The sequence below is a fragment of the Stegostoma tigrinum genome, chromosome 6 (assembly GCF_030684315.1).
Source record: "Stegostoma tigrinum isolate sSteTig4 chromosome 6, sSteTig4.hap1, whole genome shotgun sequence".
Classification (NCBI taxonomy): Eukaryota; Metazoa; Chordata; class Chondrichthyes; order Orectolobiformes; family Stegostomatidae; genus Stegostoma; species Stegostoma tigrinum.
The window spans coordinates 12,614,273-12,641,175 of NC_081359.1; the positions used below are offsets into that span (position 1 = coordinate 12,614,273).

Consider the following 26,903-nt stretch of genomic DNA (forward strand, 5'->3'; position numbering starts at 1 on the left):
CAGCCATCTTAGAATTGAAGAAGCATGTGTTGGATAAGAAATTTGGATGATATGAAACCTGGAGGCATTGTAAAATGTGAGCAGGACACTATTGCGTTTCAAAAGGAGATACACAAGTTGGCGGAGTGAGTGGACGGATGGGAGATGAGCTTTAATGTGGAGATGTGTGAAATGATATACTTTGGTAGGGTAAACATGGAGAGTCAAAGGAAACTAAAGGCTGTAACTTAAATGGCTCAGAAGCAGAGGGACTCAGGTGTGTACTTTATTAGGTCTTCGGTAGTTGCAGTTCAGTCTAAGTTAGCTAAGTTGGCCGATGCCAACAGCTTGGACTCAATTCCCACACCATCTGAGGTTACCATGAAGGGCCCTCTTTGTTAACCTCTCCCTTTGCCTGAGGCATGGTGACTGTCAGGTTAAATGCCCACCAGTCATCCTTCTCTCTCTCTCTCTCTCTCTCTCTCTCTCTCTCTCTCTCTTTCTCTCTCTTGGTTTCTCTCGCTCTCTGGAGACAGCAGCCTAAGGTCTGGTAGTGCTATGGAGACTTTATCTTTTGTTACAGAAAACAGAGCAGTTAATTGATAGAAGCACAGAGTACAAGAGCAAAAAAGTTACATTGAACTTGTAGGAGGCACCAGTTCAGTTTTAGCTGGAGAATTATTTCTAGTTGAGGGAGCTTAAGGAAAGTCACAAAGGCATTGCAAAGAGTGTAGAAGACGTTGATGAAAATAGTTCTAGAGATGTAGAATTTTGAGCAAGGAAGATAGTTTGAAGCTGGGACTGTTCTCCATCGTGAAGAGAAGTCTATGAACACATTTCATTGCCATATTCCAAATAATGAGAGGTCTTGGTGGAATAAGAATAGAGAAAATGCTCCCATTCATGAAGCAATCAGGAATAAGAAGGTGCAGCTATAAAGTAATCAGTACAAGAATTGGAAGTGATCTTTGGAAGACCCTTGTCATGCAGTCAGTGGTTATATTCTGGAATACATTGCCAATGAAGTGTGGTGGACAAAGATTTAATTGAGGCATTCAGAAGGGGATGAGATGATTATTTGAAGTGGAACAATGTACAGGGTTACAGGAAGAAGGCAGGAGAAGGAAATTCAGTGAATTGTTCATTCGGAGAGCTGCTGTAAATGTGATACTCTGAGTGGCTACCTTCGGCACTGTAACAGTTCTGGTATCATTTATTTATTTACACGTGTATTCAATATAAAATACAGTGGAAAGTCTGTACCATCACTGTACATAGGTGCCATTCACATTAACTTAGAATAAAATTAATAAAAAGAAAGGTGACTTAAAGTGAGTCCAACTTTTCCTTCCCTGCTGCTATAGTCCCACTCCAGGCTTCCCACCCCACACTATGCCACTGCCAGGGCCACCCTCCAAACTTCCCAACCTACACCATTCTGCTGTCAGAGTTCCATTCTGGGCTATACCAGCCCCCTCCATGTTGTCGTCAGAGGCCCACTCCACTCGGAAGCTTCAAGCTTCACAGGCCAGCTGACTCTGTAGTCACACAGCCTCTGAAGACACCACTGCCATTGCTCTGGAGCCCTTGAAGCCAATTCTGTGATAATTCACTCCAATCTCAAAGTGCCCCATTGTTACAGTCCTCGATAAGCAACAGTATGGTTTGATATTGGTGTGACGGCACAAGCCTAAACATAAGATATGCATGGAATCAAAAAGGGATAGAATGACACAGTAGGTAAAGAGGTCATTTAGCTTATTACATCTATACTGGCTAGTTGGTAGACTAACCCAAATAGTAGCACTCCTTTGCTCTCTCTCCATAGCCTCAAAATGTTTTGTCTTCAAGCACCTATGGTTCCATTTTGACAGGTACTTTCGAAGCTGTTTCCATTGTACTGTTAGAATACATATTCTAGATCATAACATCCTACTGTTCCCATGTCACCTCTAGTTCTTTTACTTTGGTTCTGATGTCCTTTGGTTACTGATCCTTCTGACAATTTATCGGGTTTTTGATGAATCTGCAAATTTAGAACACTGCTATAAATCTCCATGTAACATTCTCTGCTGTAGAGAGCAACCCCAGCTTATTTCCACTTAATTAAATTTTCTTATCTCTTGTACCGTTTTAGTAAATCTCCTCTACACTTTCTGTAAGGACTTACCGTTCTTCCTGAAGCAAATTGGCCAGACGTGAACACAATTCTCCAACTATAGCCTACACTGTATTTTATAACATCCTTGTTTTGGTTCTCTATTCTATTATTCATAAAGTCAAGGGCTCTAGCCACATCTAGACTGGAGCCAGATTTTGCTAGAACAGAGATGGGTAGCAAAAAAAAGGTGCCAATGTCATGTGGTTGGGCATTCCACCTCTATCTATGGTATCAGCAATATTCCTGAGAATAGGAAAGTGTGGACTTCCAAATTTGCCTGTGTTCTTAAGCAGATCAATTAAGATCACTTTGGGAATTTTTTGAACTTTGTTGAAAGTGGCTGACAGACTAAGTAAGGGCAGACATGCATCAAGTCAGGTTCAAGGCAGGAGATCTGTAAACTTTGCAAGGGTCGTGCCATGGGAATTTGTAGGTGAAAGGAATTACAACTCTGATGAACAGATGCAGCAACACATCAAAGAGCACAGGAGAAGCCAGAAGAAGGAATTTTACTGTTTCAGGGTGTTATTACTCATTTGGCATTGTGTTCTCATTAAAATATTGACTAAGTCTGCACAGAGACTTTCTAAACACTAAGAAGGGTAAAGCTACAAATGGACATATCGCCCTCAGAAACAGAGATTGTTGATGTTGTGAGGCTGCACCCTTCGCAAAAAGGAAGCCCTTATATCAGCAGGCACAAGACTTGGAATGAGGAATTTTTAAGAGAAAGTACTGCAAGTACAGGATCTATAGGCAGGGGAAAAGCTGCTAAGATCCAGTGCTGACCAAGCTATGATGCCTCAGCAGAAGCTCACAGTCATTTGTGTTACAGTCAATGAGCAGTATTATTTGGGTGGCACATTTGTTAATTTTTTCACAAAGTTAATAGAGCCATGCAGCTTCATTTAAGCACCAGTGAATTTATTTATATGGTGAGTTGCGAATTAAAAGTTGACAATTAGCATTAACATAATGCTACACTCGATGTAGTACCTTCCACAACAGCACATCTCAACACTTAATTCCTCTAATTGCCTCAGAAAAGATTCACTTCTTAATTACTACAAGCAGAATTTGCTGTATTGGGAAAGTGGGCCTCATTTGGTAAATAACACTTAATTTAGAAAATTGTTATGTCATTCTCGTGGGCAGGACTAAAACTAAATATACATACAATTTACAAAGGACAGAACTGAAGCTAGTTGTTCAAGAGAAGAACAATTTGTATACTGTAGTGCGTGACTCTGTAAGGGCTTTGGGTCACTATTGTGGATAAATGAAGCAAACCAGGTTCCAGGTAGTATTCACAGGGCAAATCACCAGAAAATGAAATATACCGTTTTATCTTTGTATAAAACCTAGAGGTGGCCTTAGTTAGAATGCATCCAGTGAAATGGAGAGTGGAAAATTTCTGTGGGATACAAAATAGTGCAGAAAGTCTCACATTCTATTTTTATTTCAGAGTGCTAATTCCCAGACATAGAGCAAGTTAAAACTCCTCATTTGTGAATTAACCAGCACATAACTTGGATTTTTTTTTGCCTTAAGTCCACAACTCAGGCCTACAATGTGTTCCACATTAAAGCCTAGCAAGCAGTTTGATGTAATAATACTTCTGTAGCATTGTCAGTCAAGATCCATTTGTGTAGCTCTTGGTATTTTTATGCATCTGTCTCAAATCCATCAAAAGTATATATTTTTTTCTCTGGCAATCTTGTCTATTGTTGTTATCTTTTTATATTTTTCAGGTCTGCACGGACTCAGCATTGATTATGACCAAACTGTTACTGCTTCACCTGGTGACAATATTACATTAAAATGCATCCTGCGTGGGGGAAAGGGTACCACAATTGTGCAGATACAATGGAGTAATGTAAACAGCAATGACTCTGGTGCTTTTATAGTTGCTAACCATCGATATGGTAGCTATCGCACCATGGAAGCTGTAGAGTTTGAATCAAAATCACCAACCAATGGGACAGGTAACATTCATTTCACAAATGTAAAAGTGTCTGCTTCTGGAACGTACGTGTGTACTTTTATCACCTTTCCAACTGGAAACCTAAAGGCGTTGACCATTCTCACTGTTCTTAAAGAAGGTAAGACACTCAGCTTATGTAACTACCATTGCTCAGTACAGATTTTTATTTTCAAACAAAGGTTTGTTCAATATATTAGCATGAATTACTTTCCTGAGCTCAATAATAAGGGGTAATATTTGATAAAGTGAGAAGAAGGAAGGTTTGATGGGACTTTTTTGATACTTTTTCTCCAGAAAACCAGTGAATGTTACAGTGCAGAAGGCCACAAATGAGCCCATCATATCTGTGCTGGCTCTGATACTTCTGTGGGTTGTGGGCATTGCTGGCTAAGTCAGCATTTATTGCTTGTCTCTAGCTGACCTTGAGAAGGTGGTGGTGAGCTGCGTTCATGAACCGCTGCAGTCCACGTGCTGTGCATTAACCCACAATGCCCTTAGGGAGGGAATTCCAGGATTTTGACCCAGCGACAGTGAAGGAACAGCAAAATATTTCCAAGTCAGGATGGTGAGTGGCTTGAAAGGCAATTTGTAGGTGGTTGCCATGTATCTGCTGCCCTTGTTTTTCTAGATGGAAGTCGTTGTGGGCTTGGAAGGTGCTGTCTGAGGATTTTTGGTGAATTTCTGCAGTGCATCTTGTAGATAGCACACACTGCTGCTGCTACTGAGCGTCAGTGGTGGAGCGAGTGGATGCTTGTGGATGTGATACCAAACAAGTGTGCTGCTTTGTCCTGGATGGTGTCAAGCTTCTTGAGTGTTGTTGGAACTGCATTCATTCAGCCAAGTGGGGAGTACTTCTGACTTCTGCCTTGTAGATGGTGGACCGGCTTTGGAGAATCAGCAGGTGTATTACTTGTGGCAGTATTCCGAGCCTCTCTCCTGCTCGTGTAGCCACTGTGCTTATGTTGCGAGTGCAGTGAGTCTCTGGTCAATGGTAACGTCAAGGATGTTGAAAGTGGAGGATCCAGTGATGGTAACAGCATTGATTGTCAATGGGTGGTGGTTAGATTTGCGTGGTACAAATGTTACCTGCCATTTGTCGGCCCAAGCCCTGAATTTTGTTCAGCTCTTGTTGCATTTGAACATGGGCTGCTTCAGTGTTTGAGGAGTTGCGGTGTTGCTGAACATTGTGTCATCATCAGCAAACATCGTCACTTCTGACCTTGTGATAGAGGGAAGGTCATTTTTAAATCAAGTGAAGATTGTTGGCCCTAAGACAGTACCCTGAGGAATTCCTGCAGAGATGTCCTGGAGCTGAAATGACTGACCGCCCACAACCAAATCCATCTTCCAATGTGCCAGGTAAGTCTTCAATTGGTGGAGAGTTTCTTCGCAAATTCTCCCCCCAATCTATTATCCATTTTTTCCCATTTGCTGATCTTTCTAAATATTCTTGTTAATAATGATGTAAAATGGACAGTTGTGGCCATTCTGCCTTCCTGACCCTGTGGTTATAGGCCACAGGACACAATAATGCTGCATTTCACTGACAGCAGAGATCATTCCAGAATTCTCAGATCAGAGGATGTGAAAGAAGCAATAAAGATAACTTCAGCTATTTGCAAATTTTGACGTGTGCAGCTCATTGGCCTGATTTTATCCTGTCTAACACTGCTTCCTCTTGCTATGATTAAATCGAGAAATAGGAGAAGGTCAAGCAGCTATGTGCAAATACTGTGTAAATTGTCACCATGTTTTTCCTAAAGACAGACTACCTCTCTCTTAGAGTCAAGCGGCACAGAAAAATATCCGTTGAATTGAATGTTTGGAAAATTGAACACCAGGATAGAAGGAGAGAATTGCAGGGTGATGAATGCAATGCTTAGTGGCATCAGTGGTGAAGGTGGGCATGTTAAGATCTGTTGTGGTTCAACAAAGAGCCAGAAAACCCTGAAGGATCTCACTTGATGGAAATGGGAGCATGCCGCCCATTTGTGACCAGTGTGTTTACTGGTCTGCTCTAAGTTATTTCCCCTCACTGGTGGTCCTATAGATTGTTTGACTGAAGCAACAGCTGGGAAATGCCAGTTATTATACGTGAAGGAATCCTGTCAGCTCCTGCCAAATCTCACACAGCTTCCATCTAATTAATCTAGTAGCTTTTTCGTCTTGCTACATTAGACCTTAAGAATAGGAGAAGACCATGCAGTCTCTGGAGTCTGCTCTGCTGTTCAATAGGCTAATCTGATTTACACTTTCCTGTGTTTTCTCCGTTCACACGACTATTCCTTCCTTTCATTTTCTGGTAACCATCAGCCCCATCACTAACCAGCAATTGTACCTTCCTTTTTATCTTTGGTTTTCTAATTTTCCATGCAACTGAACCCCTGGTCCCCAACTCAGTTATTTAGTTTAAAGCCCTATCTACAGCCCTAGTCATCAATTTTCTCCCTGAGCTGCAACAAAGTATCCAGTAAACTACAATCAGGAAAATAAAGCCCTTTACGCACTGGCTATCTCACCTACTGGGTCAAATTTTACTGCAAATGTGCATTCGTATTATTTGCGATCAAAACTCACCCACTCTGTTCCCTGTAATGCTTTAAACAAGGAAAACAATGTTAGACATGACAATGAACTATATTTATGAGTAAATGTGTAACATGATGGGTTGGCATCTCTCTTTATTTAGATTAATTCCCTATAGTGTGGAAACAGGCCCTTCGGCCCAACAAGTCCACACCACCCCTTGGAGCATCCCACTCAGACCCATCCCCCTATAACCCACACATCCCTGAACACTACGGGCAATTTAGCATGGCCGATCCACCTAGCCTGCACATCTTTGGACTGTGGGAGGAAACCGGAGCACCCAGAGGAAACCCACACAGACACGGGGAGAATGTGCAAACTCCATACAGACAGTCACCCGAGGGTGGAATCGAACCCAGGTCCCTGGCGCTGTGAGGCTGCAGTGCTAACCACTGAGCCACGGTGCCGCCCCAAGATGTGATAGTATCCCTTAAAATGAAGGTCAGTGGAAAACCACGCAATATGTTGTGTTTACCAGAAACCTATATTTTAAAGTTACGCTAAAAGTTAAACCTTTCACACTCGAAACTGCAACTTCGTGATTCAGCTTCAATACAGTGTGGAGCTGGAGGAATGAGGCAGGTCAAGTCTAAGCCCGAAACGTCAACTTTCCTGCTCCTCGATGCTGCCTGGCCTGCTGTGTACCTCCAGCTCCACACTATATTGTCTCTGATTCCAGCATCTGCAGTTCTTGCTATTTCTTGCTGAGTGTGACTCAGCTTTTTGATTTATGTGAATCTTTATGACAAAGACACTCTTGCAATAGAGTACATTTTCCTCTTAAAATTTCTTCTGTGTTTGACCAGTTTTTCAATTCACACAACATTTAGATCTTTTGGCATATCTGCTGTGCTGCAGTTTTCAACGTAAAACACGATCTTGATGGTACTTTCCAAGCTGTTGAAACTACACACTCTCTTGTCGTTTAGCAGGGACATTGACAGATATCTCAAACAAGAGCCTAGGATCATGATTACAGGACAGAAGTGATCCACTCATTGCTATACGCTTCAGAGACTTGCAAAAGAATTATTTTGTCTTATTCTAATTTTTGTTTCTGCTGTTCTGTCAAATGTCACTCTTGCAAATTGTTATACGTTGCCCGTTTAATAATGAGCCAGAAATGTAATTGCAGGCTCTTGTCACTAGGTGATTCAGCGGACTAATTTTCTAATATTGTTTTGTCTTTGTTATCTTGCCCTTATCAGAAAAATTAATTCAACAACAAAAATAGGTGGAATGTATTCAGCACTTCAAATAATTACAGTGTATGTTCTGGCCATTTGCGTGAACTAAAAAAAAATCTATAATGACATTCTGCATTCGTTTCATTAGGAGATAAAATAGGCAAATAACCATGTAAAATGTAATACAGTCTCACCTCATTAAAATTCTATATCATACGTTTCCTACCTAAATTCGACAGCCAGTTTTGCACAGCAATTTCTGCCAAGCAACGAACAATCTACTTTCATTTAAAGAATCCTGTACTTTTCAGGCAGTCCCTTGAGATCAGGAATGACTTGCTTCCACCCTGTTCTGAAATGGTAGATTTAATTCCAGTGTATGATCAGCTGAGTCTCAACCTTTGGGAAAAGTGATGTTTCACGAGTCAGACAGATTGAGACGTTCGGAGGTTTGTGAGGTCTCTCTTGTGCTTCGACTTCACCTCTGTGTCTCTCAGTTAAGTTTATAGTTGTATTTGACACCTTCCTGAAAAGCTACTTCCATTCTGGTAAAATAAACCAGGGACCTACACAAGCTGACTGAATGTTTCATATCTTCATGGACGTTTTGAGGACATGCCGAGCAGGTTTCTACTATCTACCTGGGAGAGAACAATAATGACCAAAACAAAAACTGAAGTCATTTGAAGTGCTGATTTCATTCCACCTATTTTTGTGGGTGAATTAAGTTTTCTGATAAGGACAACAAAGATAAAATTTTTAAATTAGTAAAACAGAAAATTAGCAAATTAGAAAATTACTCCACTGAACCACCTAGTGACGAAAGCCTGCAATTACAGATAACAAAGTGTGGAGCTGGATGAACACAGCAGGCCAAGCAGCATCTCAGGAGCACAAAAGCTGACGTTTCGGGCCTAGACCCTTCATCAGAGAGGGGGATGGGGGGAGGGAACTGGAATAAATAGGGAGAGAGGGGGAGGCGGACCGAAGATGGAGAGAAAAGAAGATAGGTGGAGAGGAGAGTATAGGTGGGGAGGCAGGGAGGGGATAGGTCAGTCCAGGGAGGATGGACAGGTCAAGGAGGTGGGATGAGGTTAGTAGGTGGGAAATGGAGGTGCGGCTTGAGGTGGGAGGAGGGGATAGGAGAGAGGAAGAACAGGTTAGGGAGGCGGGGACCAGCTGGGCTGGTTTTGGGATGCAGTGGGGGGAGGGGACAAGCTGGGCTGGTTTTGGGATGCAGTGGGGGAAGGGGAGATTTTGAAGCTTGTGAAGTCCACATTCATGCCATTGGGCTACAGTGTTCCCAAGCAGAATATGAGTTGCTGTTCCTGCAACCTTCGGGTGGCATCATTGTGGCACTGCAGGAGGCCCATGATGGACATGTCACCTAAGGAACGGGAGGGAGAGTTAAAATGGTTCGCGACTGGGAGGTGCAGTTATTTATTCCAAACCAAGCGGAGGTGTTCTGCAAAGCGGTCCCCAAGCCTCCGCTTCGTTTCCTCAACATAGAGGAGGCCACAACGGGTACAGTGGATACAGTATACCACATTGGCAGATGTGCAGGTGAACATCTGCTTATTATGGAAAGTCATCTTGGGGCCTGGGATGGGGGTGAGGGAGGAGGTGTGGAGGCAAGTGTAGCAATTCCTGCGGTTGCAGGGGAAGGTGCCGGGCGTGGTGGGGTTCGAGGAGAGTGTGGAGCGGACAAGGGAGTCATAGAAAGAGTGGTCTCTCCTAGTTATCTCTGTTCCCATTATCTCTGATCACATAAAGGAATGGTGATATGTTTCCAAGTCAGGATGGTATGTAACTTGGACGGAAACTTTAACATGGAGCTATCCTCATGCTGTCCTTGTCCTAGGCAATAGGGGTCAGAGGCTTGGAAGGACTGTTGAAAGTGGTTTCACCAATTGTTGCAGTACACCTTGTTTAGCGCAGGTTTCAGTTTTGGGTTCCTTGTTTTCCTTGATGTACATTAACAGTCCGGGCTTTGGTGTGCAGAGGACAATTTCCAAGGTTGCAGGTGACATTAAACCTGGAAGAATTGTAAATTGTGAAGGAGAATAGTATGAAACCTCAAAAGAAGATTGACAATTTGGTAGCGTGAGCTGGTAGGTGACAAATGAGATTCAATGCAGCGAAGTATGAGGTGTTGATCAGAAGAACATTGGAAGACAATATAAAATAGGGCACACAATTCCGACGTGGGTGTGGGTGTAGTGTGTGTTGGGTGTATGTGTGCACAGATCATTGAAGTTAGGAGGACAGATGGATAGGCCAGTTAAGAAATAATAATGTCCTTACCTTTACTTGCAGGGTCAGAGAGTACCAGTGGCTTCAACTGAGGCATTCAAGACAGCATTGGATGGTTATTTGGATAGTAATACTGTGGAGGGAATATGGGGCAAATGCAGGAGATTGACAAAAGATAATAGATATGGTACACGCATAATGAACTTAATAGCTTCCTACTGCACTGAAATAATTCTGTGATTCTGTGTAGAGTGGCAGGCTCAAATTTTGTACTGCTGTGTCCTGTGAGATCATCCTAACTGACTTTAGTAGCTTGTTCTTTTTAAAATTTCTTTTTGTCATAAATTCCTGTTCTGTTGCCAATTAAAATCTGCAGTCTTGTATGAATATCTCAGTGGCTAACCACCATATTAATTAACTAAAGCAAATAAAATATAAATCTATGAACTCATGTTTCATTCTGGGTTCTGATGTGTCTGATCATAGCAAATGTCAAAAGGATTCGACTAGTACGTACAAAGTAAGGAAATAAAATACTTGTAAAACTTTGTTATACTTAAGAGAGACAATGTCACAGAAAATCTTTCGAGGTTACAAAATGACATGTAGAATCAATATGCACAAAAGAAGCCACTTGGCCCGTTTCCCACAGTCAATGCTTTTTCTGTGCAAGTGAGTAGCGGGGTTTGAATATGGGTAGATAAGATAAAAGAGATGACTAACTGGGGCAACATCCAATCAGTTCATCATGGGTGCAAATACACAACATCAGAAGAACAATGACTCACAGTGGTGATGCACAAAAGTGATTAGAAAAAAAACAGAATAATTCAAACTGGAATTAGAAAGAAATAGGTCCAGAATTCATTGTTGAGAAAAAGTAGGAGAACTCTTTTTTAGATTCCCTACAGTGTGGAAACAGGCCCTTCAGCCCAACAAGTCCACACTGCCACTTGAAGCATCCCACCCAGACTCATCCCCCTATAAATGACACACCCCTGAACACTACAGGCAATTTAGCATGGCTGATCCACCTAGCCTGCACATCTTTGAACTGTGGGAGGAAACTGGAGCACCCAAAGGAAACCCACGCAGACACAGGGAGAATGTGCAAACTCCACACTGACAGTTGCCTGAAGCTGGAATCGAACCTGGGTCCCTGGCGCTATGAGGCTGCAGTGCTAACCACTGAGCCACCATGCCACCCTGGCTTGATGTCTTCTTTCAATGTAAAGTGCAATAATTAAAACTGTAGTGCAAAGCTGCAAGTTTACAACTTTCAGTGCCACTTAGAAATGTCTTTTATATGCAGCCTCTAAGCCTTCTGACCCAGTATGCAATAACTCTGCCTCTGAGTTCATGTCTCACTGCAGGGCATGATGGCCAAAAGAGGTGTGTTCATAATACGACTGAACTGGTTGAGTATCGGCTTGCAAATCCTTTCAAAAAGTGGTACTGGCAAGCAGTAAGTGAAAGAAAATCCGAGTCAGTGATATGATGAAAATAAATATAAGCCTCTACCATCACTATCTATGGCTCTGGTATTACACTGCAACTTGGATTCTCTGGGATCTGATAGGCTCTGTTGGTGGTCAGCCAGTGTAGATCAGATTGTATCTAATTAGATACAATCTCTGCTCTGGCTGGGATTGATTCTGCACTTACATTCTTGTTCTACCCAATGTGAGGCTGTGACGTTGTAGATCAAATCTGCTTTCAGGCAGAGGGCTGAGGAATACAGGAACAGGAGTAAATCATTCAGCCATTCAAGCATGCTCCAACATTCAATGAGATCATGGCTCATCAGTGGCCTAATTCCAAATACCTGCCTTGGCCCTTATTCTTAAATACCTTTGCTTATTAGAAAGATAGTTATCTCAGTTTTGAAATTAACAACTTATCCTGCATCTACTGACATTTGTGGAGGAGATTTTTTAACATCTGCCAATCTTTGTGTGTAGAAGTGTTTCTTAGCATCTCTCCAGGATGGCCTGGCCCTAATTTTTAGACTGTGCCCCCTTGTCCTAGAATCTCTCACCCATGAAAATAGATCATTTTTATCTACGATAATAAGGTATAGAGCTGGATGAACACAACAGGCCAAGCAGCATTTCGAGGAGCAGGAAAGCTGGCATTTCGGGCCTAGACCCTTCTTCAGAGTTTTTATCTATCTTGCCTTTTCTTGTTAATATCTTGAAGACATTGATCAAATTTAATCCTTTATCTTCTAAATTCTAGTATGTATTATCTCTCCTAGGAACGTAATCTCTGAAGTCTGGGTATCATTCTTGTAAAACTACATTGTACTCCATCCAAGGCCAATACATCCTTAAGGCATGCTGCTCGGATCTGTTCACTTTCAACATGGCAGCAGAGTAGGGCGTTGAACCTGGGGGTCCACGGCTCCCTTTCTCTTCACATTCTTTTTTTCACTTCTGCTCTTTTTCTTTCTTTTTAATTTGTTTTGTTTTCTTTTAAGCCTGGAGGAGGCCTCCAGCAGTAGCGGCAACAAAGGCAGGATGAGCCAGACACAGTCCACCGAAGCCCGGGGTCCCGTAGCAACTGAGGAGCAGGTCCCAGCCTGACTCCCAGGCCTGGACTCGCAGACTAGGGTGAGGCTCCAGGCCCGCAGCTAGGCCCGGGTGCCTGAAGGAGGAGAAGGGTGGTTTCGGCCCAGTGTGACAGTCACCTGCTGTGGCAGTCTTTTCCTGGTCTTGAGGCCTTGTCCCCATGCCATACCTTTGGCGTCCAGGTATTCCAGTGGCCCAACAGGTGGTCTTGTCCAGGAGCGGAGGTCTAGGCTCAGCATGGCAGTTTTCTTTGGTGGAGGCTTCTGACCCAGTATTCTAGTGGCCCTGTGTGGAAGTCCTGTCTTTGCAGTATTCTATCATTACTTAATGGATTTTGCCCGGGCTCCGGAGCCATTAACTGAGTTATGATGATCTTTGTCTTATTTTGACTTTTAAAAAATTATTATGTATGGCTCCTGTCATTGATGTAGGCCCTGTGGTAGGACTAATTACAAAACTTTTCACTGTATTTTTCATGTACAACTACACTCGACAATTAGTTTCTATTCTATTCTATTTTAACTAGGGTTTTGTATAACTGAAGTATAATTTCTGCACCCTTGTATTTGAGTCCTCTAGGCATCATGGTCAGAGTTCCATTAAAAACGGAAAGAACTGCAGGTGCTGTAAGTCAAGTACAAAAACAGAAGTTGCTGGAAAAGTTCAGCAGGTCTGGCAGCATCTGTGAAAAAATATCACAGTTAGCGTTTCAGGGCTACTGACCCTTCCTCAGAACTGGGAGGGTCACCAGACCCAAAACATTAACTGTGATTTTTTTCTTTACAGATGCTGCCAGACCTGCTGAGCTTTTCCGGCAGGTTCCGTTTTTGTTCAGAATTCCATTAGCTTCCTTGATTATTTTCTGTGCCCCTTCATGACATTTTATAGATCTATGCACCTGAAACCCTAAGTCGTTTTGGCCACCCACTGTGTTTAACTTCATGACATCTAGAAAGTACCCTCAACTACCCGTTTTTGGTCCAAAATGATAACCTCATACTTGGTTACATTGAACTCCATCTGCCACAATTTTGTCCATTCACTTAATCTGTCAATATCCCTTTGTAATTTTACATGATCATCTATGCTGTTTATAATTCCACCTACCATCAGCTATTACGGATATGAATTTTGACACAATTATTCAAGTCATTAAAAATAATGGGAATAACTGAGGTCGTAACACAGATGCTTGTGGGTACCATTTGTCACAATCTGCCAATCTGTGCACCTACCCATTTTCTATCTATTTTCTGCTCCCCTCCCCACAACCAGTTTCACAGCCATAACAGTATTGTACTCTCAATTCCGTGGGATTCTACCAGGTTTAATAGCCTCTTGAGTGGGGCTTTTTATCAAATGCATTCCCCAAGTCCATATAAGCAACATTCATTGACATTCCCCCGAACACTAGCTGTCACTTCTACAACAAATTCAATAAGGTTTGTCAAGCATGACAATTAATGCACGCTGACTCTCCCTGATTAACTGAGCAATTTCAAGGCGTTCAGTTAATATATCCTTGATTATAGACTCCAACAATATCCCCACCACCAATGTTAGGCTAAACAGTAATTCCTTTGGTTTTCCTCCTTCACCCTTCTTTAAAAAGCAAAATGGCATGTCCAATTTTCAAATTCAGACAGATGACTCCACTATCTACAGAACTTTAAAAGATTTCATTAGGCCAACTACAGTGTGCTCCACTGCTTCCTTTAACACCCTCGGATGAAAGCAGTCAGGTCTCGGGGATTTTTAAATTTGGATTTTTTGACAAGTTTGATAATTTTCACGTTTTAATTCATCAATTGTCTCATTATTGATTTACTTACGTTAAATTTGTTCAATCCCTGTTCTTGATCCATTATTAATTTCCTATGGACTTCTGGCCAGTTATCTTATTTTTCTACTGTATATACTGAGGCAAAGTAATTATTCAGCACATCTGCCATTTCCTCACAGTCAAGAACAACATCCCCTCTTTCAGTCTTTAGTGGGCCAACATTGTTCCTGAACAGTGACGATGGGAACTTCTGATGCTGGAGAATCCAAGATAACAAAGTGTGAAGCTGGATGAACACAGCAGGCCAAGCAGCATCTCAGGAGCACAAAAGCTGACGTATCGGGCCTAGACCCTTCATCAGAGAGCTCATTGTTCCTGAACACCTGCTTTCCCTATATGAAATGATAAAATTTCTTCTTACTGATTTTGAAGTTTCCTTTTATGATGCCTTTCATCACTCTTTTAAGCTGTTTTGGGGCCCTTTGCTGAAGAAGATGATTTGTAGCCTCCACCTTCACAAAGCACAGTGGCTAAAGCACATAGCTATCTTAAATGGCTTGAGAACTGACAGGAAATATGCATAGATGCAGAGGCTTGGCACTGGATGTCCTGAATGAGGAGATCCAGAGCAGAATGTTTGGGGCAGGAAACCAACTTGTCTTGTCCTTTCTTCTACAACAACTGGAGCTGTGCTATTTTGCCTAACATTCTTCCCATTCGTCTGCGCTCTGAAGGGATCCTCTGAAGGGATCCATAGGCAAGATGCCTATGACCACACACCTTACCCTTTCCTGATACATCCTGAAAGATAATGGGGATGCTGCACGTTCTTCAGTTGAAGCCCTCAATAAATGATTGTCGCGGACATTGATGACATGTTCATGAATTCTACCAAAGTGTCTCAAAAACCAGCTTCAAGCTTTCAAGAAGAAAAGTAAAGTGAAAACTGAACATAGCTTTAGTTGTAAGTAACTCACTCAGACACAGTATCTCATATGTTCAGCAATAACTTACTCCTTCTGGTCAGCTGATTGCTATTCAGAGACATCATTAATCGAAGTGCTGGTTTACCAAATATTGCGCAGCCAGTTTATCAACTGACAATTTACTGCCAGTCCAATTTGGCTGTTCCGTGAGGTGGCCACTCCAAGTAACCACTTGAAATTTTTTGCCAAGGTGTCTTGTGCTGAACAGGAGTTGAACAGAGCCTGCAGCTTAAGATAAGTACATCATAAGCTCACCAGAGACTGAGGTATTTGGAGAGAATCACTCCCCTTGTCTTTCAGATTTAAGATTCATTATTTAATAAACTGAGCAAATTCACATTCTCACCACTCCCAATTTTGTTTTAGACTCATTTCTTCATGCTTACTAATTGTGATTTTTTTTTCTCTGCAGCTAATTCGCAGAATGATGTATCACCAGTTGTATTTGAAGCAATGCTGAACAGCACAATGCTACTCCCTTGTGGCTTCAACATTCCTGCCAGGCAAATTACTAGCCTGGTGTGGTTTAGAGTATGTACCAGCATTTAATAATTCTCTACCATATAGAAACATTTTAGATCTCAGTACCCTGCATAGCTCTGCATATACTGCATCATTTAATCACTGTGTAGTTAATGCATAAATTGAGAAGTACTGTCAGTGCTTGACCAGTTACTGGCTGCCCATTAAAGTACATATGTTGAAAGAAGGGTATCTGAACCCAATGTGGCCTTTTGAAATCAATCTAGTAGAAGCAGCAGGAATAGACAATCTTTAGGGCTGGGATAAATGTCGCTGTCTATTCAAATATTTGCATTTTCTAGGCAATCACATTGCAGTGCTGTTCCATAAAAGCTGGTATCAGGTCAGAATTTAAAAGCACTTAAAGGAAAGCATATGAAAGTGATCAATTTTCTAATGCCTTTCTGAGCATCTTGCCACCGGCTTGCATTGTGGGCAGTGGTCTGCATGTAATCTGTGGTTTCTCACCCCTTATTATTGAGGATGCTGTGTACAATCTCCTCTCACTATCCCCACTATGTGGTTCTGTTAAGTACAGTTCGATATCAGGAGCACACAATTAAAAATCCTTTATATGTTAAACACATATTTTTGTATTTAATAGGCCAACATGTTGGCCTATTAAATACAAAAATATGTGTTTAACATATAAAGGATTTTTAATTGTGTTTGTAAAGGACAGAAATGTGGACACGCTTTCTCTCTACTTACTAATTGCTTCTAACCTGACATGAACAGTCATCATAGAGTTATCGAGGTCTACAGCACGAAAAAAGACCCTGCACCAGCCAAAAAATAACCATCTACCTTATACTTCAGAAAAGAGCAGTTAGCATTTCTTGTGAATGCAAAGGCCCTAGTTCTTTATGTGTTGGGTCTGGGGCAACGATGAAGGAACGATATGTGCCATCCAAAAATGCTCAGACCGCAGAGAACATGCCAGATTTAATCAATAGCAATTTATCACTCACTTTCCTACTTAGTATCTGGTTAGTTTGAAAGAAGAAATTGGGTGATTCAGAATCCTGAAGTAAGGAAGAGGAGAGAGAAAGTTTGAGCTGTTTCGGAATATTATGGGAAGATTGTGATGGTGTTAGAAGATCGTGCTTTAAAAAGAATTTAACTGCTGTAGCCAGGAGATCTAATCTCCTCTTAGCTGCCAGAATTCTCCAGCCTTTCAAAACCCAGCGGTCTAGCTGTAAATTTAACTGGCTGTCAAAATCTGATGAAGAGTGCCTCGTTTAATCTTATGGCCACCAACCTGTCTGTCCAGAATGTATTGCTCAGGCACTCCCAAACATGTAGCAATTAAATTGGAAGTCAATGTGTTCCCAATACAGTAGGTCAAGTTTACAGTACACATAAAAATATCTAAGCTTCTGAAAATAAAAGGTTTGATTTAAACATGCTGCATTGCTCTAATATAAAATATAATTCCTTTAGTATCTGTAAATTTTATTCTGCGGGGGACTTAGCTGTTCAACTTGTTCCAACCTAATTTATTATATCACTATGGCTTAGCTGAACTCAGTTTCTGTTGGGAGCTCATCCATGACATTAAATATCTCATCATTTACCATTAGTTCACACAAATTTGATACATTTGGCCGAGAGAGGAAATTAAGTAATTCATGTTTGATGGATAGGTGGCCTTGCAAACCCAGGAGTACATTCAACATCATTAATGTGAATTTTAATTCATAATTATTCAAATCAGGTACAGCTTTAAATCACGACTACTTTATAATCTAATTACTATAGATGCTCCATGAATGCAGCCCATTACTCTGCTGTTCCTATTTCATTTGTAAAAATTGTATTCCATGCACTACAGAAAAGACTATAAAATAATCAACTGAATGTTATGAACATCTCTGGACTGCTATGCTTGGTGATTTTCTTCCATTACCAGCTGCACCACATTTTTTTTTCATTCATTCACAGGATGAAGATGTTGCATACTAGGTGAACATTTATTGCCCACCCCTAATTACTCAAAGGGCAGTTAAGAGTCAATCACATTGCTGTGGGTCCCGAGTCACATGTAGGCCAGACCAGATAAGCATGGCAATTTCCTTACCCAAGGGAGATTAGTGAACCAGGTGGGGTTTTCTAAAAAATGAGAATGGATTCATGGTTATCATTAGACCCTCAATTCCAGATTTATATTGAATTCACATTCCATCATTTGCAATGATGAGATTTGAACCTAGATACTCAGAATATTAGCTGGGCTTCTGGATTAATAGTCCAGTTATAATGTCACTAGGCCATTGCCTCCCTCAAGCAGTGGATGTTTCTCAACTGTTATACCTTGTGATTTTGTGTTATTTTCTGTTTAAATAGTCTAGCAGCTATTGCTTCAACTTTGTCCTCTAGAAAGCATAACCTATGTACTCCACATTTGCAAAAATGTGACTCAACAATGGAATTTCTACAGTGCTCTAAAGTGGATTCTTTGAAATCACTGAATAAGTAATACATTCTGTTCAAACTGATGGCTCACTCAGATCATTCATCTTAAAGCATTATAGATTAAAGATTCTGAAACCTTTCTCATAATCAGCATGAATTAAATGCTTAAATTTATGTGCACAGGTAAGTTGAAATGAAAATAGAATGTCAGTAATAGGTTAATGACCTTTAGTAGGAAAAACCCTTTACTTAAATACCCACAAGTCTATTCATCAAAAAAATTTTCAAACCTCAGCAAAGTCAGCAATGGTTCACAATCAAGTTGATCAAAATGACTTCTTAAAATGCACACCCTTACTTTAATGGGTATTGAAATATCAACTGCCATCTCTGACAATGTGTATTCCTGTTGTTATCAACTGGTTGTGGTAAAGGAAGGAAGAATTAAGTGGGGATTGCAGATAGAACAGAAAGTCAAGCAGGTTCCATTAGTAATGTATACACATTCCAGCATAGTTCCCCTGTTACCCCTTAACCCAGGTGCCCTAATAGCCCCAGGTGCAGCAACAGAAACACTTGTCCCGCAAACATACATTCTATGTTGTTATCATTATGTCAAAAGTCACATAATAGCAGGTTACAGTCCAGCACAACGTGGTCATCATTATGGAATATGCTCTGGGCTAACAATCTATTGGTTCTTGTGAACACATTTTCTTAACTGAAGTCCACTAATGTATCCACAAACACATCAGGCACTTGGACATACTAAGTTACCTTTTGCTTTTTAGGACTCTGACAGGATACCCACATAAATGGGGGTGCGGGACAAGGGGCGTTGCTAGCAATGGATACTTTTTTCAGCTTGATGTTTTCATATGTTAATCCTCACAATGGAAACATAGCAATAGATATGTGATTGGTCTGTTCAGGTGTCACTCTTTGATGCTTGATCTGTCCCAAAACGTGCACGTTGCATTTCAGAATGGTTGACAAACCTGATGGCAGAATTTCCCACTATTGTCTGACCCATCGCTGGTCTGAATGGTTGTCATTTCAAACGTGTGTACAATTTCAGCTAATCCAGAGCTCATTAGGGATATCTTTTTATTGAATTTCCTGTTGTGCTGACAGGAATGACTGACAACATCATCACAATTGGAGTTTCGAGCTACTCAAATCTGATAAATCAGAATTTCACTAACAAGGCAAAGAGTAGGGAAGGAAGGAAGTCATTATGAAACATTATGAACCACAGCTTTGTGTCCAGTGCTGAGAATCACACTTTAAGAAGAATATCAAGGCAGGAAACATTTACGAAAATGAAGTACTTGGAGCTTACGCTGATGCCTCCATAAAGATTGGGTTCTTCCCCTTGGAGGAGAAATGGTTGAGAATATTAAATAATTAACCCATTTAATGAAGAAATTGACACGTTACTGAGAGTAGTATGACATTCAGTTCACACAGCTAAAAATTCAAATTTGAATCATTACCAAGCAGCTGTAAACATGCGTACAATTAGCACAGGGGGATTTTGTGAAATTCTTGAAAAGATGACTAGTGGCTGACTGCCAAACACCATGAATTGTAGCTAGGGAAATCAGCTGGGCCTCATGAATTCAGCACAAAGCACTATGGATAGAAGGGATAAGATTCATGAGGACATAAGTTGATTTTGCAGCCCAACAATGGTCTCCACAAGATAAAACACAAACTGCCTGTTTGTTCTGAGCTACAGAGTAAAAGATATTTTCTTGATGCACTTTGGTAGGAAGAATAGGAGTGAGGATTATTTTCTAAATGGGGAAAGGTTTCAGAAATCTAAAGAACAATGGGACTTAGGAATCTGAGTTCAGGATTCTCTTGAGATTAACATACAGGTTCAGCTGGCTATTAGAAAGGCAGATACAAAGTTAGTATTTATTCAAAGAGAGATAGAATAAAAGAGCAGCGTGTATCGCTGTAGCTGTATAATGGTCTAGTCAGACTGCATTGGGAATATTGAGAGCAGTTTTAGGCCCTTTATCTAAGGAAGAATGTGCTAGCATTAGAGGGAGTGCAGAGGAGGTTTACAAGAATAATCTTGGGAATGAAGGGATTGTCACATGAGGAGCGGTTGAAGATTCTGAGTCTGTGCTCAATGGAACGTAGACAGGTAAGGCAGGATCTGATTGAAATGTACAGAATACTGAGAGATCTGGATAAAGCAGACTTAGAGAGGATGTTTCCAGTAGTACGATAGACTAGGATCCAAGCACACAGCCTCAGAGTGAAATGACGACCCTTTAGAACTGAGATAAGGAGGAATTTCTTCAGCTAGAGGGTGATGAAACTGTGGAACTATTACCACAGAAGGCTGTGGAGGCCAAGCTATTGATATTACTCAAGACAGAGATAGATGGTTCTTGACTCGGAAGGAAATTAAAGGCTACAGGGAAAAGACAGAAGAATGGAATTGAGAATCATAACAGCCATGCTCGAGTGATGGAGCAGACACAATTGTGCCAAATGGCCTAATTCTGTTCATATCTATTAGACTTGCGACCTGGTAAATTGGAGCATACACAGAACAGAGCAGCCATTTATTGATGCAGATAAAATTGAGATCTGCAAGGATTTCTCCTTAAAAAAAATTGAGACAACATGTCAATCTCAAGAAATTATATGAGAACAATAAGTATAATCTTGTTGAAAGATTTGTTTGAATTTCCATTTTATCTCTGAGTGGGTTTGGAGATTATATTGAAAGTAGAATTGTTTTGCTACAAATATCTTCAACAGAACATATTGTGCTGGGTGGAATGGTCTTCAGAGGATTGGTGTGGACTCGATGAGCTGAATGGCCTGCTTCCACTCTGTGGAATTCTATGGAAGTGTTTTTTTTGAAAGAGCGTGTGTGATTTTTTTGTGTATTTTGCTGACATGAAGTGGGCTAAGCATAATTGACTGAGTACAGAAACCACTTAGTGCCATTTTATTGAATGCTTTATTTTGATCAGCCAACAATTGTGTTTATTAAGAAACCTGTTTGACACGTTTTTGTTTTATTTAAAGCATTGTTTAATTAAGATATTCAATCGACTATTTTTGGCAACCAGAAAACTCTTTTGGTTTTATGTAGTGACCCATGGTGTAGCAAGGTTGGAACAACTGTATACACCTTCAACTTTAATAAGGACTTAGACCAAATGGAAAGCAGCATTCCAAGAACATGGCTCACCATTCCCGCCTCAAAGATGATCAATGTCTGAAAGCAAATGCGAGCCTTCCTTGTGACGCAAATATTCCTTGAAAGATTAAATAAAAATATTTTTTGCACTCTTACAAAGCAACCCTAACGTTCAGTCCATCTCTTAGATTGGCTTGTTGACATTTATAAATGAAGTTAAGCTGGTTGTAAATTTTACATAGCTTTGTGCCGTTGGTAGTGGAATTAATAAATAATTGAAAACATTTTTAAAACAAACTTCACCTTTTAGTTCTTAGAAGTTCTCAGAAATGAATTCTACTTGAAGTTCATGTGTTAGTAGCGCTCCCAAGATGGCCTTAGTTTAGTGAATTCTAGGATAATGAAGGAGGAACAATGAATAGTCTGGATGGAATATGGCCTTGAGGGAAACTTCAGATGACTGTGTTCTCACATGAATGATGCCTGATAAATATTTTCTTTCATACTGATCCCACTATCATCTTTTTAATGCTGGCTCTGAAGATTGCCTGATATAAATGTGATGTTAATTGATGCGATGTAAAAGCATCTTAAAATAGTACAAAATGAAAGATCTCAGACTCTCTTTCTTAGCAAAGATGGATGTCATAAGTTTTACTCAAATAATGGTGCAATATAACATATCAAGAAGAGTAAGCTATTTGTTTAGCTCCAGAATATAGTGTTCTGCAGAGGGTATGGTGTTTAGGATTGTGCACAGCCTGCATAATTGATACATAACAATTATAGAATCTTCCACGATTGACGAACATTTGTCTGAGAGTTAACGTGGGACATCTAAGTTAACTCTTCTTTTTAATCCTCTTTATTTTACTAGAATAGCAATGGAGCTGTTGAAAAACTTACTCAGTCAAACAGTCTTGGATCTGAAATTGATGTTTCCAGCCAATACCAAGGTAGAATCCAGCTAGGGAAAAACTATAGTTTGGAGATCGATCCTGTTCTGGCAGTGGATGATGGAGATTTCATCTGTCAGGTGGAGACATCAAATGATCAAAGGACCAATGTCACAACTAAAGTCAATGTATTTGGTAAGCCCATTGAAAAACAAAATGTTTATTTGAATTGAAGTTAATGCAATGGTAAGCCACTTATTAAGTTTGAAAGTGAGTTAGAAGACATATTTGTGATTTTGATACTCTTTTGGGATTAGCTTGACATTATGTAGCCCTCAAAGGAATTTTTCACAGCTTTGCTGTTTTCATGAATAATATTTGATAACAATGCAAATCATGGAATTGGCTTGGGGAGGGCGTGTTGGCAATGGTGGTGCTGGTCAGCATACATAATTCATAGTACTTACAATGTTTCAAGAATAACTAGAAATTTGAAAGCACAGCAAATCCAATGCACGGACCTTCCTGCATAGTTCCTCTTCTCATTGAGTAAGATTTGAAGCCAATAACATACATTTAGCAGAAACAGTAGTGTCATGATCATGTTACTGAAATCATAATTTAGAGAACAAAAATGTAACTTTTACATTGATCTTTTTAATTTATTATAAGAAACCTGGATATAAAAACCTGTTATCAGTAAATGTAACTTTGATGCTGTCAGATTGTGACATCCAAAGAAAGACATTGCCTGGTTCCTTAACGTGTTTAAAAATTGGAATGAGTCCAGTCCGTGACAATAAATATGTCAAGTAAATCAAATCTGTGCATGACTCCAGTTCCATGCCTGTGTGGTTCAGTATTAATTGTGCTCAAGTAATTGAGCAGATCCTTCATTTACAACAAACTAGGGCTGAATTGGGATGAACAATAAATGCCACCCCTGCAAGGACGAAATCCTGAGAAAATAAAGCTGCTTCTTTTAAAAAAAAATAACCTTATTGTGTTATTTGTGCACAGGTACTTGCCTGTACCAATGCATTTAAAGATACAGTGCTGAATATCTTCAGTTGTTGAGTTGATGAATTGTCACAGTAGAAGTAAGATACAGAATATCAATTTTCAACTTCCATCATCTGATTAAAACACTTAAGACATTTCATGGATTAAATTGGTTATAAAAGGACAAATGCTGACTTAAAAGGACTGCAACAATTATCTGCCCACAGACTGAGGCAAGTTCAGGAAACCAATGCACAATAAATAAAGCAGCCAGAACTAAAATTGTTATTTTACCTGAAGACATTGACACCAGGTTCTGAGTGAGGAGTCAAAAGTACAGCATATTTTGATTAAATTAGCATGTGCCTAATGTGCACATATTGAACATGAATAAATGCCTGGAATGTATCCAGCTTGGAGAGACATTGGAGCCATACTTGGGAGTATACAAATAAACTCTATTTCAGTAACTGATTTAGAGCTGTAGAAGGAGAAATTAATGTATGGATTGACAGAAGCAAGGGATGGAAGACTCTCTCACTCTCTGTCTGTTTCCTCCACATCTCAAAAACAGTACCTGTTGAAAAAACAAATTGTAGGTAGAATCATTTATTGAATACTCAAGGATAGTTACCAATTTCACCAATGCTGAGGGCACCAGTGACCAATTAAACAATTTGCTTTCATGATAAATTTAACGCCACCAGGCCACCAAGGATTTGAACTGCATAGTTTTATTTTTCTTCTCTGCACAGTTTTAATTAAACCTTATATTTGTATTTCTGAGTGCATTTGATGTCACACTTTATTATTATTATCAGCACTAACAAATAATAAATTTTCTCTTCACTGAGGAAAACTTGTAATTGGATCCTTATTTGTAACTACAACTAATTGACGTATGGCATCTTTGTACTATAAGAAGCATTTGTTTTGACTAACTGCGAGGATTAAAAAGAGGGCAGTGGGCTTAGCCCTCCTCACCTGGTTGTAATAGAATTCACTGTCTATTGTGCAGCTAAGATACAAGGAGAATGCCACGCCAGCTACAGTTTCTTTTTTCTGGTGAGTTAACTGATCACAGCTGGAGGAAGGTAGAAAGTAAAGAGCATTACAATTAACCTTATGGTACAGGCTAAGAGGAAAAGCTAATTTTGATTGCTAACTGGCAGGTCCTGCTGGAAAAACTGTCTGTGGGCATCTGGGCAGCAATTAACCAGGACAGATTATCCATCATTACACAAACATCTATTTCCATTACGTTTATTTGATTGGAATCAAAATTGGGAGGAAGTTATAAAGGGCAGAGAATCTGCTCCACCCAATTATCAAGCAGGCATTGAAGATGAAAATCTATCCCTGACTGTGAACAGGAATAACTCAGTTAAATTAAGATGTTGATCATATCTTTGGAGTTACCTGCAGCAGAAACATTGGACACGGTATTGGGCAATTTCCTTGAATAGTACAATGTGCTCTTGCTTATGTAACTGAGCAGGCAAGTAAGATCATTGTTTAATATTTCACCCAAAGAGTTGAATTCCTATTATTACAACATCTGCGTACTGTATATGTAATTTGCTTAAATCGTAGAATGTGGTTAAGTGTTAAACTGCATTAGAAAAGAAGCTTCACAACGGAGTCAATTTGCAAAAAGCATCACAGAAGATTTTTTCTAAAAGTTTCTTACAAATGTCTCAAACTCACAACATACTGCAAGTGGTATATTTATATACACGTATACAAATTAAGAACAAAGTGATGCTTGATAATTGACTTTTCCTGTGACACTATGTTTGGGTACAATTATAGATTATATCAATCATGTATAAGGAAGGTAATCTTTGCAAAAATATAAATTTTGAAATCTCTGTATTTCAGCTGAACCGACGACTCCAGAAATTCATGAGGAACTGAACTATTTTTCTTTGACCAAGCTACACTTGGTTAGTATTGTAATCTTCTCCACTAATATTGTGCTGCTTTCACTTTTGAGATTCCCTCACAATTTGTCTTGATGCCATAAACATCTCTTGCTGAAACCAAAGTATAATAACTATGTAATTTACAAAGGAGAAAAGGAGATGGAGATTGCATAGGGGAATTGTTGGGTTTGACCCTCAGTGGGCCCCCACCCCCTTCCTGATGCCAGGTTGAGTTCCTTTAGAAGAGAAATGATTCGGGAAATAGTGATCAGGTCAAATGAGCTATTGCTTTCTTAAAATGCTGCTCCCACCTCTCAACCTTTTCCATCAAAGCATTTGCAGTTTTACTGTCCTCTGCCTTGACTACCAAACGCTGTCTTGTAGACAGAATGTCATATGACATCTGACATTTTAATGACAGCCCTCCAATATTGAAAAAAAATTTAAGAACGTCATTGACATGAAATGTTGCTGATAGGGATGGTTCATCAGTTTCAATATTTCAGTGTTAAATCATTTGTTAAGGTACATTAGCTCTTGCTTTTTTGAAAGATTTGATAATTTAGTTAATGTTTGAAGTTTATCAGTTTAAATACAATTTTTATCATGTATTTTTACCAGCAGTGATAGGAGATGTCACCTGGCACTGACGAGATCTAAAACCAAGTGAAATTTCACTTCCAGCAATAGACTTCTTGGATGATGTGGGAATGAAATGCCACATCAAATTATTCTGCTGGAATTTTAAAAATCTCCAAAATCTCTTAAAACCTGAACAAACAAAACCATTAATAATTACATTATTCTATATCTTTGAAAGTTTTCCTTGAATTCATGAATAAAACAACCTCTTATTTTGATTCAGAATGCTACCTGCATCTTACAAAAGGCATATCCAGAGCCAAATATCACATTCTACTTTGATGGACTTCCTCTTCGTGATGGGGATAATGGTATGAAAACTTTTCATTTTACAAAGTCTATAGCAATTGGTGATTATATAAGTGTCACTCAGTCATTCACCGGAAAGCAAGTTGATAAAGCCAGAATTGTCAAGCAGGCAATGAAGATGAAACTTCACCTCTTCCTTCGTCATCTTTGACATGGCTGATCACGCAGCAACTCTCCTGTGTCACCCAACCACTGCATTCATCAGATTGCTTTTTTATCTGTCCTCGATGGAATGTCTCTTCCCAGTCCCTTAGTAATAACTCTGGTCCCAGAAGAATCTATCCTTGAACCCTTATTTACATACTGTCCAACACACTGCATTAATATACTGATCAGACTCAGTTCTACCTCAGCACCATCACTCCCAACACCTCCGCTGTTGTGAAATTATCATATTGTTCATCCCATATCGTCCTTTGTTTAGTCTTTCGTGAAATGTGGGTGTCGCTATCCAAGCCAACATTTTTGCCCATTTCTAACCACCCTTGAGCTGGATAACTTCTATTCTATTTCAGAGGGCAGTCAACA

The 26,903-nt window shown here is 40.0% G+C and overlaps 1 protein-coding gene across 1 annotated transcript in view; it reads left to right on the forward strand.

The window, feature by feature from the left end:
* Nucleotides 1–26,903, forward strand: part of si:ch1073-15f19.2 (T-cell surface protein tactile) — a 91,034-nt gene that overhangs the window by 35,224 nt on the left and 28,907 nt on the right. The window contains exons 2-6 of the mRNA XM_048533279.2: nt 3,892–4,242; nt 15,905–16,023; nt 22,479–22,692; nt 25,381–25,445; nt 26,290–26,377. Of these exons, the coding sequence (XP_048389236.1) occupies nt 3,892–4,242; nt 15,905–16,023; nt 22,479–22,692; nt 25,381–25,445; nt 26,290–26,377 (837 nt within the window). The remainder of the gene's footprint in view (nt 1–3,891; nt 4,243–15,904; nt 16,024–22,478; nt 22,693–25,380; nt 25,446–26,289; nt 26,378–26,903) is intronic.